Source organism: Ranitomeya variabilis, chromosome 1, assembly GCF_051348905.1.
Source record: "Ranitomeya variabilis isolate aRanVar5 chromosome 1, aRanVar5.hap1, whole genome shotgun sequence".
NCBI lineage: Eukaryota > Metazoa > Chordata > Amphibia > Anura > Dendrobatidae > Ranitomeya > Ranitomeya variabilis.
The window spans coordinates 827,504,610-827,523,006 of NC_135232.1; the positions used below are offsets into that span (position 1 = coordinate 827,504,610).

General features: G+C 39.5%; 1 protein-coding gene across 2 annotated transcripts in view; it reads left to right on the top strand.

The window, feature by feature from the left end:
- LOC143786150 (rod cGMP-specific 3',5'-cyclic phosphodiesterase subunit beta-like) overlaps window positions 1-17,752 on the top strand; it is a 90,315-nt gene extending 72,563 nt beyond the window's left edge. For both annotated transcript variants that reach the window (XM_077275444.1, XM_077275435.1), the window contains 8 exons: window positions 1,046-1,133; window positions 3,031-3,131; window positions 3,669-3,776; window positions 5,445-5,508; window positions 7,859-7,933; window positions 13,650-13,733; window positions 15,912-16,068; window positions 16,612-17,752. In XM_077275444.1, the coding sequence (XP_077131559.1) occupies window positions 1,046-1,133; window positions 3,031-3,131; window positions 3,669-3,776; window positions 5,445-5,508; window positions 7,859-7,933; window positions 13,650-13,733; window positions 15,912-16,068; window positions 16,612-16,673 (739 nt within the window). In that variant the 3' untranslated portion in view covers window positions 16,674-17,752. The remainder of the gene's footprint in view (window positions 1-1,045; window positions 1,134-3,030; window positions 3,132-3,668; window positions 3,777-5,444; window positions 5,509-7,858; window positions 7,934-13,649; window positions 13,734-15,911; window positions 16,069-16,611) is intronic.
- Window positions 17,753-18,397: the final 645 nt, after the last annotated feature.

Consider the following 18,397-nt stretch of genomic DNA (forward strand, 5'->3'; position numbering starts at 1 on the left):
TTTTTTTTTCTCAGTTTGTCTCCCATAGTTGAGGTCTACCTATGATGTAAATTACAGATGCCTCTCATCTTTTTAAGTGGTGGAACTTGCACTATTGCTGACTGACTAAATACTTTTTTGCCCCACTGTATCTACTGGTATTATTCTCCAGAGCACCTTCCATAGCAGTGAGCACCCCTTATATTTTCTGATTGTAATCACTGTAAGCTGCCAAGTAAAAGTTTGACTGTTACCGAGTTCAGTGTCCTCTGGATTGTGCGCTACGAAGGTTCTGGAAGATGAAGACATGCAGCCAGTGGAAGCCTATGGGCCACAAATAAGTGTAAGGTACCCGCACACAGCAGCACACCGGGACAGAGACACATTTTGTCTCTAGGGTGTCAGAGTGAGCAAAAGCAGCAGCTTGCTCATGACTACCTCACCCAGACACCTTACACATACATTAAACATTCCCTTTATTTACTGACAGCTAATATCTACTTGGAGTAGACAAAACAATGTTATTACAAAAATGTCTGACAAAGAGCATGTGAAGCAATGATCATGTACATGGAATCATCTGTTATGCTCCAACTACAGTAAATTAAATATTGTATTTGTTTATTTATTTATTTTACTCACTTATATAGCGCCATTAATTCCACAGCGCTTTACATACATTATCGGCGCTGTCCCTGATGAGGCTCACAATCTAAATTCCCTATCATTATGTCTTTGGAGTGTGGGAGGAAACTGGAGCAAACATGGGGAGAACATACAAACTTCTTGCAGAGTTGTAAACATATTAAAAACATCCTCATGACTCATGATCACTATACCATTTGCTTTTACTAATAACTGTTGTCATGATGATGATGTGTGGGTTGTATCATTATACTATTTTTCTCCCAAAAATGACTAAGATCATAGAAAAGTGATGAAAGCAAGTGTATTTTAATGAATTTACATGCAAAATCTGTATTTATTATGTGAACTGTCAGTGTGAAAATACTTTTTTTTTCAAGTTGGTAACCCCTTTTTAAGCTTACTTGGTTGTTTTCCTTAGATCTCAACATCCTTTAGCAAAATTACATGGATCCTCTATTCTGGAAAGACATCACTTGGAGTTTGGCAAGGTCTTACTGGCAGATGAGGTGATAAAGCTATGCTTCATTTTTTTACCCTTAAGACGTTAGCTAGGTTAGTAAAACATGAGTTATGTGGGATATCTAGTAAATAAAACTTAAAGAAGCTCTCCCATCATAGTTTTTAGTGCCTTAATATATTGCAATTATCTTACTAAATAGCATTGTGTACTGTAAGATGGCTGCCAGACAGGTCATTGAGGAGAGATATGTATGATCGAGGTTGGTAGCTTTGGTGATGTGAGCTCAGAAAGCATGCTCCAGCACATATAGTGCTGAAAGAGAGTTATTAGTGCATTCCAGGGTCGGGTTTTATGAGCAATCAAAAGAGATGGGTGGGAATAACTGCTCACATATCCCCACACCAGGGGTGTGGTTTGAAAGATAGAAGGCAGACCAAGTGTTTCATTCAGGGTCTATGACTGGAGGAGTGGACGCGTCCAGTGTGTTTGCTAAAGACACTGACCTGAGTGGGCGGACCCACAGTACAAATGGACAGTTGTTTTCACTTTGTGCCGGAGAAGGCTATCTTTGGTTTTGCCTATGCTTAAGCAGGTTTATGAAGTTTTTAATAAACCTGACTGGACATTTTTAAGAAAACTGCTTCCTGTGCCTACCTCAACCACAGCTGAGTGAGCAAAACCCTACAGTACTTAGAATTGCTAATTTTGCCTCCCTGCCCAGTTAATTGTTCTCTTTTCTATTAGGTCTATGACACCATGAGATTAGAAACAGACTAGCTGAATCCTTCTAAGCTCTATGTAGAAACAGGAGGTCTCTTTTCCCTGCATGAATCATCATTAGAATTGTTACCCTACATCACTGCAAAGTCTTTGGCCAACCAGCTCCACTCCCTTTTAACCCCTGACTGAGCTGCTCACCTACTCCCATTGTCAGGGACTTTGCAGTGTTGTAGGATTGTAGTCCTAATGATGACTTAGCAGGGAAAAGTGACAGAGTTAATTGCAACTATAAATGAGTCAGATTTAAATTTGTGATTGTCGTTGAATACAAATGTTCAGGTTTATGTTCAATGCCTTGAAACCAATCCTTGTCATATCTGACTGGCATTGGTGACGTGATTTTATTGCCCTCTAAAATCTCTTATATCCTTGATGAGATTTATACTGGTGCCTAAAGGTTCACATCAGTATAGGTTTTCTGCCTTTGAATGTTAAAAAACAGTGAAAATTTCCATTCACTGTCAGTAAATCAAGATCTTGAAATGGTGAGGAATTGATGCATAAACTGTGTAAAAAGGTTCCAAATCTTTTCAGTATTTAATGATTACATTTTAAGGTGTTATCGGAGACTATTTAATTTTTTTCTAATGGGCCTAAGAACTTACAGGCAGGTAGGTGCTAACTACCTACATGTTGTGCCCAGGGCCATCTCTGCTGGCTCAGATCCGTCATGGACCACTCCTGTTGTTGACTCAGTGGTTTCCGGTGATGTCACTTTAACAGAGCAGTTGCTTCTTTGCTTCTTTTCCGCTATGCTCTTTTGACAAGGCGCGGCTGCAGTTGTTATGCCTATTGACAGCTGGCTCCCCGTTTACAGAGCAACCGGGAAGATCAAGAGCTACTCTGTTGACGTGAAGCAGCAGACTCGCCAGCAGGAGCGGTCAGTGACAGCTCGGAACCAGCGCTGGGCAGAACAGGCGGGTAGTTAGCGATTAACAACTGTCAATTCTTAGCCCATGAGACAAAATAAAATAGTCCCGAATAACCCCGTTAAATACCTGAAACTCTATAGCCCATTTCAGCTATGACATGTTAAAAATACCTATTTGTATGGCTGCGCATCACAATTACATCAGTTCAAGCAATGGTTGTTCCAGTCACAGTGTCATACACAAATATTTGTCTATTATTCTCTAAAATATTCTGCTTTGTTTTTGTGGCAGTCCATGAACATTTATCAGAATCTTAACAGAAGACAGCACGAACTTGTAATTCACTTGATGGATATTGCAATCATAGCTACAGATTTGGCTCTTTATTTCAAGTGAGTGGATTGAAGAAGTCATGGAAGTACTGTTTATTTCCTATATCATAGTGGATAGGGTACTTTCCGTTTTTGATTTACTTTTCATGGTGCAATACCCAGCTAGCCCAAGAAATTGGTACAAGGCTTATTGTTTTAATGCTAAGCTGAACCTATTAGTAACTTAAATTACCAAGACTAATTGAGCGTATAAACCTTGATAAATAACTTTGTTTGCACCAGAAAACTGGCTTAAAAAGAGTTAAAACGTCACAAAATGTTTGTGCAACATGAAGTTGCTCAAACGTTTTGCGACTTTTAGCATTTTCAAGCCAGTATCTCAGCTAGAATGAGCGGAACTGGGGAGTAGTCAGCATGGGCGCCCCTCATTAAGACTGATGTAAGAAACACCATTCTTAATGAATAATGCATAACAGCACCATTAGAAAACAGAACATCAGTCGTGGATTTGCGATGACTTTATTTACTGATAATAATGTGTGATGTTAGTGGCAAAAAAAGTTTATTCCGGAGGTAAACGTTTTTTCCCCCTCTCAGGAAGAGAACAATGTTCCAGAAAATTGTTGATCAATGTCAGACTTATGATGACCCGCAGAAGTGGAATGAATACTTAGCACTTGAAACAACAAGAAAAGAAATCATTATGTATGTATGCTATTATTAACTTCACAGTCTTAAATATAAGCAAACTTATAAGTCACAGTTCACTTATAATTAGCAGCCCCTACCCACCTTTTATGTTATCATTACATTGTATATATCCTACTTCTGCTTTGACATACAGTATTTAAATAGTATCTAAACTTCTGTAAAACTATTTTAGATTTTTTCCACTTTAATTCCCATCAGATATGCAGGTCCCTCAGTCCTCAGCATCTGCCTGAGCATGCGCACAGGGTGGAGTATAGATTCAATAAACAGTTGGTGGGGGTCCCAGTCCTGAAGCCCCACCAATCGTACAAAAGCCAGCTTAGAAGTGTGCAGGTGTGCACAGAGCAGATTACAGATTCCATAGAAATTCTGACTTTCTATTGAATCTGTAATCTGCTCTCCTTTTTCTTGGGCTTTGCACTTCTTGGCTGTATTTTGGGCAATCGGTGGAGTTTCAGGACTGCGACTCTCATCGACTTTCTATTGAGTCAATACTTAATAATAATCTTTATTTTTATATAGCGCTAACATATTCCGCAGCGCTTTACAGTTTGCACACATTATCATCGCTGTCCCCGATGGGGCTCACAATCTAAATTCCCTATCAGTATGTCTTTGGAATGTGGGAGGAAACCAGAGTACCCAGAGGAAACCCACGCAAACACGGGAAGAACATACAAACTCCTTGCAGATGTTGTCCTGAGTGGGATTAGAACCCAGGACTCCAGCGCTGCAAGGCTGCAGTGCTAACCACTGCGCCAATACTTCATTCTTTATGCACTTAGGCAGGAGCTGTTCACTCTTGCATCTGGAGCTACGCACTTCTCGGAGGTCTTGTGAGTAGTCGGTGGTGGTTTCAAGACCCCCAAAGATTTAATGGAATTATAGAGCAAAAAAACCACAAATTTGCAAAAATGTAGTTACTCTTTGACCTTTTAAAGAGTCAACTAATTTTTTCTCAACCATTCTCTTCAAATTCACCAAATAATATATGGGAAATAAATATTTGTGGGTTGAAATTAAAAGTCTGCTATTGTTTTTATGGGGTACATTGTGCTGTAAAAATAATATCAACATAATTTTCTGGTTTACTGCTTTGATGCCTATAACAAAGTAGCTATTTAATATGTTTTACTACTGTCAAAAAATACTTTAAAAATGACTTGTATTGCCATAATCTGAGAGTTAACTTTATTTTTTCATCAATGAAGCTGTGTATGAGCTTGTATTTGTGGGACAAGGTGTAGTTCCATTGGTACCTTTTTGGGGTACCGCTGTTTGTAATCACAATTTCTTCCATTATCCAGTAATTCTTAATTTTTTTTAACGACTCTCAGAATACAGATTAAATTATGGTATAAATAATGATGAAAGAGATTGCTTGGTACATCATTTTTCAAATTATGCTTAAAAAAATCAGTTATCTGCAGAATTGATAGCTGTGCATGAGCCAAAGCTCATTGCTCAGATATACAGCTTGGCAGATACTGATTTTCTCAAATGGTTGAATTGTTCAGTTGAAAGCTCCACGTGAATGAGCACTATGGTGATGGCAGAAAAGACCAGAAATAAAATCATGCAAAAAATTAGCTTTCACTTTTCATCACAGATGATAGTATTATTACAGCACTACAAATATCTGCCATTATGTTTCTGTTATAGGGCTATGATGATGACAGCATGTGATTTATCTGCTATTACAAAGCCGTGGGAGGTCCAGAGCAAGGTCATATACTGTACCTATCATTTTAGATTGTATATTTTGGATTCTGTTTATAACTATATGTCGAAAGAATACATCAGAAGAGCTTCCAATGAGAACCTCAAAATGTATGCCAATGTGTACCAAACTGCAAATTGTCTGTCTGTCTTGATGCTTTGTTACTCATCTTAGTAAGAAACAATATTCATAACAGTAAAGCTTAAGTCACACTAAACGACTTACCAACAATCACGACCAGCGATACGACCTGGCCGTGATCGTTGGTAAGTCGTTGTGTGGTCGCTGGGGAGCTGTCACACAGACAGCTCTCTCCAGCGACCAACGATCAGGGAAACGACTTCGGCATCATTGAAACTGTCTTCAACGATGCCGAAGTCCCCCTGCAGCACCCGGGTAACCAGGGTAAACATCGGGTTACTAAGTGCAGGGCCGCGCTTAGTAACCCGATATTTACCCTGGTTACCATTGTAAAAGTTAAAAAAGACACTACATACTCACCTTCTGATGTCTGTCACATCCCCCGCCGGCGTCCACAGGGTTAAAACTGCTTTCGGCAAGAGCACTGCTAATGCACGCGCTGCTGCCGAGAGCTTCCCTGCACTGAATGTGTCACCGCCGGCAGTAACAGCGGTGACGTCACCGCTGTGCTCTGCTTTACGGCCGGCGCTGACACAGTCAGTGCAGGGAAGCTCTCGGCCGGAGCGCGTGCCGAAAGCAGTTTTAACCCTGTGGACGCCGGGGGACTTGACAGACATCAGAATGTGAGTATGTACTTTTTTTTAACTTTTACAATGGTAACCAGGGTAAATATTGGGTTACTAAGCGCGGCCCTGCGCTTAGTAACCCGATATTTACCCTGGTTACAAGTGAACACATCGCTGGATCGGCGTCACACACGCCGATCCAGCGATGACAGCGGGTGATCAGCGACCAAAAAATGGTCCTGATCATTCCCCAATGACCAACGATCTCCCAGCAGGGGCCTGATCGTTGGTCGCTGTCACACATAACGAGATCGTTAGCGGGATCGTTGCCACGTCACCAAAAGCGTGACGTTGCAACGATATCGTTAACGATATCGTTATGTGTGACTCAGCCTTTACTGTCACTATGTGATGCACAAGCCTAAAGGGGAATGGACAACTTCCCGATCGCTGCATGTCGGACTGCTGGGACAACTAATTCGGAGAACTAGGACTTTTGTGTGAATAGCTTAGTGGTTGATCATGGGCACTGCCGCTCCATTATTTCTTAATGAGTCTGCCAGAGATAGCCGAGCACTGCACTTGACTGTTGTTCGGCACTCCCATAAGAATGAATGGAGTGACAGTGTGCATGATTGACCACCACTCGATGCACATTGGGCTCTTCAGAGCCCTGGTTGTTGGGATAGGTGGGGGTCCCAATTGTTTGACCTCCAGCAATTGGCAAGTTATGTACTATCACATGGATAGAGGATAACTTTAAAATTTGAGTATACCGCTTTAATGGATTACCCCCCAATATCAGTGGTTAACACTCTTAAACAGCTGTACAACAAAGCAATTGCAATACTATTAACAGTCTCTTGATGTGCCTGAAGTACCATGTTCCACACCCAAAATCGTCTAGGTTGTCAGACTGTATCCAAAATGGCAGAAAGCCTGTGGCATAACTTAAAGCTTTTGGACGCAAATGGAACATTTTTAACAGGGCCTGTAAAGTACACAGGTATTTAATAATATTGATCTTCTCATATGGGCTAAAGTGACCTTTTGAGTCCCTCTTGGCTGAAGGCCCTTGGTTTGACTGCAACCACTGCATTATTATTATTATTTGTTATTATAGCACCATTAATTCCATGGTGCTTTACATGTGAAAAAGGGGTATACATAATAAATAACAAGTACAATAATCTTAAATAATGCAAATCACGACTGGTATAGAAGGAGAGAGGACCCTGCCCGCGAGAGCTCACAATCTACAAGGGATGGGTGAGGATACAGTAGGTGAGGGTAGGTGAGGCTGCATCTAATTTAGATATGCTGATAACTCTTACCTAAACTAAGTGTTACTATGAGCCTAAGGGAGACCATACCCTACCACAACTTATACCCTACATAAGTGATAATTTACTAAAAGCTACAGGTTCCACTGCTGCCACACTATTTAAAGCCTATGGGACTGTTGGAGATAGCCAGGAGCTGTTCTCACCTATCCTCAGCTGTCACTTCTAACTGTTAATTTCTAGGCAACGAACGGGACTTGCCATAATCATACAGTTGTTAGTGTAATACCGTAACTTATATTCTGTCATCTCCACTTATGGATTATAGAATGATTATTCTTTATTAAATTGTGTCTTATTTACCAGGTAGCTCTGTTAGTTGCAGCTGAATTCTGGGAACAAGGTGACTTGGAAAGAACTGTACTTCAGCAACAGCCTATTGTGAGTGAATATATTTTATAATGAATAATCATATGCTGCAGACACTGCTATATACACCAACATTATGAAATGGTCCTCTTACTAAGAACCTCTACTTCATATAGGATGCTGTCATAAGACTGAGAAAATCAAAGTACTAGTAGAAGTAATTAATTCTCCCAGCTGTTGCATGACAATATTCATCAGAGAAACACCAGAGAATAAAATAGGTAGGGACCACTGCCTGAATCATCTTCAAGATCAAGATCTAAGGTCAACAAAATCTAACCTTTAGTGCCTGAAAAAAGTAAAAACCAAAAGGTACAAGATGAAGACCAGCCTGCCGTCCAACAGATCAAGAAGCTTCTCTTTTTTTCCACTAATGATGTTGCTAGAGTACTCATGGATTGAGCCTTTAGGCCCGAGGAGAAAAGAATGCCTGAAGAATCATAAGCAAAAGAAATAGCATAATGTGCAAAAATAACCAGGTCACTATAACATGAGGTCCAATATACAGGGAGCAACGCTTAGAAAACAGGTGTGAAAACAGAAACATTGGTGGTTCCAGCCTCCCGTAAAATGATAAAACTCCAACTTCATTCAATCATTAAAGATTACCAAAGTATTATGTGGGGGACATGGACACATCAGGCAATGAATTTCGTAGGCAGTTCGATTGCATAAAAAGATTATTAATTTCCAGTCTTTTGCACACTCGAAGTATAGTAAGTACACCTTTTGACATCTAAATTAATTAAATACTTTTCTTTAACATTTTTTTTTTTGAGACCGATGAAATTGAAGTTACGCAGCACTTTGAAGCAGCGACCATAGTCGCCCCACATGGATGCGCTGCACTTAATCTGATTTACATATACAGCAATCAGCACTTGGTCACAACAATAGTGATTACCTATAGAGGACATGCTGAACTGAATTCTGATTCCCCACGCAGCATCCAATACTCTACCATAGCGACATTTATGGACGCGCTACATTTATTTTAGCCACATTTAATCTTGCCTCCTTAAATAGCATTCAGGCATTTTCCTCATATCATCCTTCCAGCTTATTTAAAGAACACTGTCTTATCCTTCTGAACCAGATGCCACTCGGATTTTTTCCTACCCTATAAGCACTAAGGAGCACCTACCCTCTTGACTCCTAGGTATTTTCTCTGGACCAAATAAGGTATTATCGTGTTCCACTGCGGCAACAACATTTTGTGCCGCTATGACAGAATGTAACTCAATATGGTTCTAATTATGTCATTTATGAAAAAATGCATCATATGACCCTTCTTATTTTATTTTATTCATTGCTTTATTTCATTATTTCTCTCTTTTCTGTTTGTATATTGTAGCAAGATACTCTTATGAAGGTCCAATGTGAGACCGAAAAAGTTCAGTTATTTCTTCTGTTTTTTTGTCTGGATACAAAATAAATGAAATTTCCTAATCTTTCATCAATTTGAGTGCCAAGTTTATTTTTGCTTAGATTATGGGTTGGATACCCTACTTGAGCACCATCCACAAGTCATTTTTGTTGAGTGCCTTGTTGTTTTCTACTTTTCAAAAGTGAAGTTAGTGGCAAGAACACAGTGATGGGTTAAAATATAATTTTGTCATCCTGTGCATATGGGAGGTTGAATAGAAAGGATAGTATGCTGGATGTGCTGGATGTGCTACAGGTGGGCTTAAATAGCGCTTTAGATAAACTATTTGGATTCCATGATGGAAACCAGTGAGAAGTGACAGGAGATATCCTCTGAGCAGCTTTGATAACCAATCATTTTGTGGGTTACTGAACTCTTCTGAAACATGTCACTAAGGTCAGACACATGGACATTTGATGTGGCAGATATAAGTCCCTTAATTTAACAAAAGTTATATTTTATTGTAATTATGCTATTATTTTCAGAACACACTTTTTCCTCTGACCACCTCAAATTTATGACTTTTCTAAGTTCCTCTAAATAACCTGGATAAAGTCTTAAATATATAGCACATCAATCTCAAGAGCAAAAATGTTCTGATGCTTTGCATCTCGCTCTCCCTTGCAGCTCTTCTGTTCAGGACTTTTGTGTCTGGAGTCCTGCTTGCTGCTGTGGCCCTCATGCTAATGACTCCTCTCCCATGTGTGTCCCTTTTGACACTTTGCTTTTTTAAAGGACCAGAGCACATCAAAGTATTTTTCTTCAGTCAATGCACATTAGCCAGTCTTCTTTAAGGACCCTTACAGCAATCTTCCAGTATTTGTGCATCAAGTCCTTTAGGTATCAGTACTGTGCTGAAGCTATATTGATTTTGGACTGTTTTTCACCTTGTTTTCCCATGGTCAGCCTGCCCTATTGTTCTGCCTCTCCACTGTTTTGCCTGAGCACATCCATCCCTGACTTCTCTTCTTCTAACTACACGTTGTGATACCTGATGCTACTTTTCTTCCCAGTTTTCCATCAATTGTTCCTATTGGAGACTTGGTCAGCTGTTCCTAATGGAGTACCGTACTCCTAGGGTAGGAGTCTGGGGATTCCCCACTGTAAAGTCCCTGAGTTTGGCTTTACTCCAAATACATTACAAACCAGCTGGTCCACACCATCACCATTAACCCTAGGAAAAACTAGAAGCGAATCAAAGGGTTTTAAGTTTTTCATTGTCTCGAATATGTCACTGGGTTTCAGAGCTAGAGAGAGTGTAGGATAGAATCCTGTAGAAGTAGAATGTCTTTGATCTAATCTGTGAACTGGAACCAGAACACCAGAATTGATCATGGATGGTAACAACTCTTGTATTTAAAGAATGTATGTTTCATACTAGTAACCCAATGGGATGATGAGATGTTTGACTTTTACCTTCTTTCATAATGTACACCCAATTATTGGAAAAGGCAGCTCAAGCTGGGAAAAATAATATCCTGTCCGTGTGATAGCATCTTCAGAGTTAATACGTCTCTACTCTCTACCCTTGTATTGGAAAATTTCTATCTTCCATCCTTTCAAGCTTCTCGCCCTTTAGTCTCTGTTCTGACTTTATCTCACAAAGGCTGTTTTTTATGTCGTGTTCCCCAACCATGATTTTAGCTGGATGGCTCTGCAGTCAGAAGTAGAAAGTGCAGCTTCTCAAATTGATAGTCAGACTGCATTTACAAAGTGTCTTTCAAAGCTACAGTAGATACTCTCCATGTTAAAGTTTCTCCATGTGGAGAGCGCCAAGTTGATATAGGGAGATTTAATATGCCACGCATTGTTCCTCTAGAAATTTAAAGGTGCAAATAGTCTTTTCAGAGAGGAAGATGACAGGAACTCTAGTGCTACCTATTGGAAATAGTAGTCCTAAAAGTCAATATCCACCCATTAAAGGCCTTTCCCACATGACTTACTAGGATAAGAAGCCAAACCAGGAATTCCATTTCCAGACACATGTTTTGGGGTGTTTTTCCCTCATCAGAACAAAGCAGGAGAACTTATTTTAAATATGGAGATTTCAAGTTTTAGAGCCCTATCCCAATAGGCTATTTAAAATGCATATGTGAACTTTACAGATTTAACACTGTATTTTTTTACTGGGTGCTTTCATTCCTTCTTAATTACAGACCATGCTTTCTTATGAAAATTTTAAAAATTCTATTATGCGAACTTAGTCCTTCAAACTTGCCATCCTGAGTGAATTTAGGTACTTTTTGATAATCTAAGTTCATAGTGGCCTCAGTAATCACTCCTCTGTTCTCTAATAGAAATACCGTACAAGAATCGAAGAGATAGTTTGAGTCAGAAGAACTATGCTGCTCTTGTAGAAGAAAATGTTTAAAATCAGTATCATCTGAAAGAAGAAAAGAATTGTTGAGATGCTTAAAACATTTAAAGACTATTGTGGAACCCAGCACTTAATTCTTTTATTTCCTTATAAAGGAGTTGTTTTATGATGATAAATGATTACAATTGCAAAGTATTTATAAAAAGTCAACTTTGCAGTTTACTATTTATTAAAATGCCTCTGCTTTCTCAAGAACAGAGCAATTTTTTTATTTTATTATTTACTGTTTGTTGCCTAGGTTACCGGCCACAGCTGTAGTCTGTTATTGGTGGCTGGTCTTCTAGGCAAGAAGCAAAGTGCTCGCAAAATTTTTCCAACCAAGCTATAAGCACTGGTCTGATGCAGGACCAGATCACTGGGCCTGGTGAGCTTCATTGCCCTTGTCATTGCTCTTCCAATACTGCAAAGGAAAGACTGCCTCTGCTTGCATGAATGGAGAGAGCCCAGTTTGGACGATTAGCGTGACCAAGTCACTGTTCAACCAATCAGGAGCCCACTACCCTTGGCACTCAGAAAACCTCTTACTCAGGTAGACAGACTGCCAGCTCATTGTAATGTCAGGTGACAGAGTCCATTATACTCTATGGAAAGGGGAGTTGAGAAGAGGAGAAATAAGCAGAGTTAGAAATCAGGCAGAAGGAGACATAGAAAGATTGTGCTGAGCTTTCTAAGAACTTTAACATCTAAACAGAGCTGGATTCACATTTACACTGATTACTATTGCTCTATAATTTACTCCACACCTCTGCTGCTTTTGTCAGTGTGTTAACTAAGGAATGAGGAGCAGAAATCCATCCCTGTGTGCTGTGATGTACATGTGAGAAATCATAGCAGCTAGTCTCCTTCCATCAGCTCAGAGTGTATTGCAAATTTAGAGATAAAAGGGAAGCTCGAAAAGGGGAAAACTGATGAAAATACAGGACAACAAGTTATATAATGGCCAGAAATTGTGTTATTCCCCATTTACACACAAAGGACAGTTACTTGAAAAGTTACTTGAAAGTACAGTTACTCTTTAAATAGAAAAATAACACTGCTCTGAAACCAACATACAAATCAAATTTATACAAATTAGGGTTTGATAACTTATTTAGTGTTGTTGGACACCAATGGTTGGATGTGGAGATTATGGAAAATCTGTATATTGTATTATGTTTCCCAGCTTATTCATTGATAGACTAAGTAAAAATACTTAATATTGGACAATATGTAATGATATATTAATATGGTGCGTAAACTTTATATTAGTGTTTGTCTCAGGAAGACAGTAATGTACATGTCTAGATTTGTATTTTTTATTGAGGTCTGGCAACAACAATTGCACGTGGCTACAGCCTTAGCTCTATCATCCATTCATTCTGTAGGATTGTATCTGATTCAGAGTCTTTGTGGTAAGCTCTTCTTATTACAAAGGGCTTAGGAGCCTGTATATAGCTAAGAGCCAGAAAATGTGGACACCAAGTAAGGGCACTTTATTCTTTCCCTCTATTCCTCTCCTTTGTGACACCCGGCAACCAAATTGCTTGCACCAACCTATGGAAGTATACATATTATTGTACAGTATATGTGGCTACATAAGGTTAAGATTTCAATAGATCTAAGTATCTTTGTTAGAAACTAGGAATGTTTACAGCCATAAATGTATAGCACGAATCTCCCAAACATCATTGATATGCTAGACATGAATAGGTTGTTGAAAAGTTCAAGACAATCGTATATAACTAACATTCATTAGCCCTACTTAATGTCCCTTAGCTGGCACGGGATAGACTTCAAGATATATTAGAAGTGTTATGTTGCTTCCATTCTAATAGAGAATTAGTCTGCATTTATGAGCAACATTTCGCTGACAACTCATTACGTCTAATAAAACCTCAATAAATTATGATTATTTCCTAATATAAAATCTGTTATTCTAATTATAGCCAATGATGGACAGAAATAAGTCTGCAGAACTGCCGAAGCTCCAGTGCGGTTTCATTGACTTTGTCTGCACGTTTGTATATAAAGTGAGTAATTAAAATAGAACATAGACATATTTCTGAATGAAGGTCATACTTTTTTTTTATATTTGCCTGCGACTATAAAAATAAATAGGCTGTTTGTATATATCTAAAATTTTTGCAGTTATGACTTTTTTCTGTTCACATAGCCATACGAGGTTAGTTTTTGAAGAACAAGTTATCTCATTTAATAGCACTATTCCATTTCTCATATAAAGAAATCTTTGCAGGGGAAAAAAAAAAAGAAGCAGCAATTCCACTATTGCTTTTTGTTTTTACGGCATTTATTGTTTGGAAATTATGACATGTGAACTTTACTCTGTGGGTTAGTGTGATTACAGCAAAACCAGATGTCACAACTCTGTTGTCGGGATACTTGGGACCAGGAGCTCCTTCCCTGTCCCTAACGCTAGGGGTGCCTTAGCTATTCCTGATGATGAAGACACCAAAGTCATGCACTTTGCTAAACTCCTGAATCAGCCCTATATCTGTCCACTGCCCCACTCAGAGACGTGGGGAGTAATAGTGTATGTATATACACAAACCAGACTAACAAGGGAGGATGTACAGGGATAAATAACATACCAAACATACAAATATGCACTCACAGACAACAGAAAGGAACACCATGGAGAAAAGGTAGGTAAACCAAATAGGAGAGGATGAGGATTTACACACAGCAGAAACACCAAGCATTGCCAGAGGTGAGAATATATTGGAGAGAGGAGTGGCCAATACTTAACAGCTGAGATCATCTAAGCAGGAAAGCTTCAGAGACTCTAAGCTGAACAGCTTAACCCCTGCACTGCTAACAGAAACCTGTACCGTTTAATATGAAGAAATGCTTCTAATCAGTGCAAGAGTGCGTGATATCAAACGCTGCAATCTTCTGTCCCATCTCTGTCGCTGTAAACCCATGACACCGGACTTATAGAGCGCTTAAAGGGTTTGTCAGGTCCAAACCAATAAGTCAGTAGTCCCTCTGTGTGACTACAGACTTATGAATCCCTCCAGTGCATGCACTGTGCGCTGTGAGGATTTGCTGGTTTCTGAATTGGGACCATAGGGTATTTATGAGTTATACGTATTCCTGGCCAGAGGGCATAGCCTCTCTCCATGCAAGTGTATGGAGAGTGAGGCCACGCCCACTAGATGGGAGTATGTTAACTCATACATACCCTCCGGTCCCGGGACAGAAGCTGGGGAATCCACACAGTGCCCTCATCACCTACTTCAGCCCTAATGATGTGGCCACTTATTTCCAAAAAAAAATCAACCGTATCCGTCATGACATTTTTGCCTGATTCCCTCAGGTAGTGTCTCTGTCCCTTCCTCATGCTTCTGTCAGACTTCATAGCAAAAACTGCTGACGTATTCCTTATAAATGTCCCAATATAAAAAACGTCTTGGCTGTATTCTTTCATCTGAAAAATCCAATCACCAAACTCCAAATTATACCGGGTATTGCAAAAATGAGAATCACACTCATCTGTATGATGGTGGCTTGCCTGTCTTCTGACCACTTTTGTAATTGAACGCATTGATGAAGCTACTTGTAGCTCTATAGAAGGGCTTCACACAGAGAAATCAGTCACATCACATGGTATATTAATGGTATATATCCGCTATTTGAGTCACAGGCCATCTCTGGCACCCCACCAATCGGTAGTATCAGGAACTTACACAGATAGAAGAGGGCTCCTTTGCAAGAACAATATAAGGTTTTTTTGCAGTCCAATCGCTCATCATAATGCACAATTCTATCTGCTTTGGAAGCGGTTGTAGGCCGCTTATCTCTTGAGCCCCTGTGCGGTTGTGCAGGATTCACCAATGGTATGCCCAGCCTCAGTTAGAGTGTACCCTTCACTGCACTACGAGCTACATTAGTGTACATATATAAGTATAGCTGTGTCAGGTATTGTAGCTCAGGTGAATAGGTTTTGTGCGGGTCTGAGCTGTTGGGCTAGGAGCAGCAGTAACATATCGATGTCAAGGACTGCAGTGAGGTTGCCAATGATCTTTCTTCCTACTGACTGGTGGGAGTTCTGAGGTCCCTAACTGTAGACTAAACTTTTTTCAATCCCTTTTAGCATTGATTTACAACCTAATGTAAAACATAAAAAGTTCAAATTCAATATTCATATCAACTCTGATAAATGCTTACAATCATTTCTTCATGTGTAGGAGTTTTCTCGCTTCCATGGGGAAATTCAGCCGATGTTGGATGGTTTACTGAATAACAGGAAAGAATGGAAAGCTCTGGCAGATGAGTATGAGGCCAAAATGAAGGCAATCGAGGAGGAAAAGAAGAAAAGAGAAGAAGCAATTGCTGCAAAGAAAGGTCGGTAATAGATAAAAGTTTATGCCACGTTCCTATCTGGCTCCACAATAGAGACATCTACCAATGCTGAATGTTAGATCAGTTCCATTGGTTATCGCAATGGTAGATTTTTTTTTCTTTAAAGTAATGACATTGTTACTGCTGAACTTCACTCTAAATACCAACTGGATATTTGTCAATGTATAGTAATTTTTTTTATTGGTTCATACAAAGATGTTGATTAACCAACCTCGTATCAGTATTACTATTTACATGCTAAATGTTTTGGTTCCCGGTTACACAAAATATATTTAATGATATTAGCCTTAATCCATAATCTTCTAAATCCTCTTTTGCCAAAGTCACTTTAGTTATTTAATCAATTTATTTTCAGTTGGCTGTCCCTGATTGCCTAGGCTGACACAGCATATTCTTCTGTAATGACCTATATATTACTGTCTGGGCTATAATTATTAGGGACCTGGTTATGAACTACAAAATGACAATTGGCTAACATATATTTCTGTAGCCTATATCTAATGTCTGTACTTTTTTACTTTATAGCTGCCGCTGACGGAACTGGAGGGGGTAGTAATGCCAAATCAGCAACTTGTTCAATCGTTTAATTTACTGCATATTAAAGTTATTTGGAGCCTCACTTGGAGTACAAGAAGAATATAGCTTTTGTAAAGTGTGACCTAAGATACTTCTTTGAATCTTTTTTCCAATTTGATTTTTAATTGTATCGTATGCTACACAATAGACTATTAATTGTCATAGGTTGAACAACACTTGTTCCAGTTTAAATTCTGCATCCAAATGCTAATTGTGATCCCAGATAATTCTGATTTTTTAAATAATAAAGTTTAGTTTAGTGAGCATCATATGGAAGCTTTCTCTTGTATGTAAGATCTTCTCTTGCCCTCTAAAAACAGATTACAATTCTATAGATTTACAAAGAATAACAAGTCATTTTTGCAACATCTTGTTGAAAAGGTTTTTTTCCCAAAATGCTAGTTTTCCCCTATGTGAAGAAACCAGATTAATCTTACTTTCCCAGACAACCATGTTTTTTGCAAACAAAGAAGAATTGACTTTTTATCTGTATATTGTCTTGTGGACTTAAGTGTTTATGTCTGGTGGGTCAAGAAGACAGACTTGCAAACTAATGTACCATTTAACATACTGTGTAAGTCTGTAATAGTGACTTGTACATAGTGTGTGTTTATCTTTGTTTATTGTGTACTGATATGCTAATTGTGTATTGTATTCTATAACCAGTTTGTTGACTTCAAAAGTAGATAGGGAAAGGCTGTGAGGAGGAGTGATGGACACTGGGTAATTCTAAAAATAGATCACCTGCCTCAGGTATTAAAGAGACTTCTTTTCTTCTGGTTGTGTGTCTCTCTTCAGGATCTCAGCTGAGGGTACATTGGACCCGGCTGAAAGAACACAGGACTGCTCTCAATTATCTCCTTACGCTTGTTATTACGCTTGTTGTTACCTCCTCTCTGCGTGCGTATCACAGGTGGAGTAGCGACTCTGGGAGCTCAGACATAACATTTACCATTACCCTGGCGAGTCAGCGGAAGGGTGAGGCCCTGTAATGTATACCATCTTGGGGTAATTGCTGGGATTGTTCTGTTTGCTATTGGGTGTTGTGGTTCAATAAAGTATTGCCACACTGTTTTACCCTAACCCTGTGTTGTCTGTGTAGTGTATTGCCCATCGGGAGATAGAGTGGGTGTTCAGTGGTATGAGTCCTGGTCTTGCTAAAAGTAGCCAGGCCAGTGGACGAGAGAACCCATTAAACCCTTTCTCCACACCCTATCTCTTGAAAAGAGGATAAATGGGGGTCTGTCACAGGGACTCCACTCTATCCAGTCATCTGTGTCTGCTACTCCAGTTCTGACACAGCTCAGTCTCATTCACTTGAATAGGGATTAGCTGCAGTATCAACTGCACATAACTATAGGTTCCTCTTGATTTACCATGCCCTATGATTGAAGCAAGATGTTAAAGGCAATCTGTCACCAGGTTTCTTTTTTGCAATCTGAGAGCAACATGATGTAGGGGCAGAGTTCCTGATTCATGTGATGTATCACTTAGTTTACTGAGTGCAGCAGTTGTGATAAAACCACAGATTTTCCCTTCACCAATGACAGCACACCTGAGAGAGGGATCCACTCAGAAAGTACAGGAAATCTACTGAAATAAAAGGGTGGTACCTTTCCCCTGCATCAGTTGGTTTTCTATCCTTGAGGGGAACATGAGGCTGAAGCAAGGTGGTTGAAGGAACACTTACCCAGACCTGTCCTGGCATCTGGAAGAGCTGCTGCGTGCCTGCAAT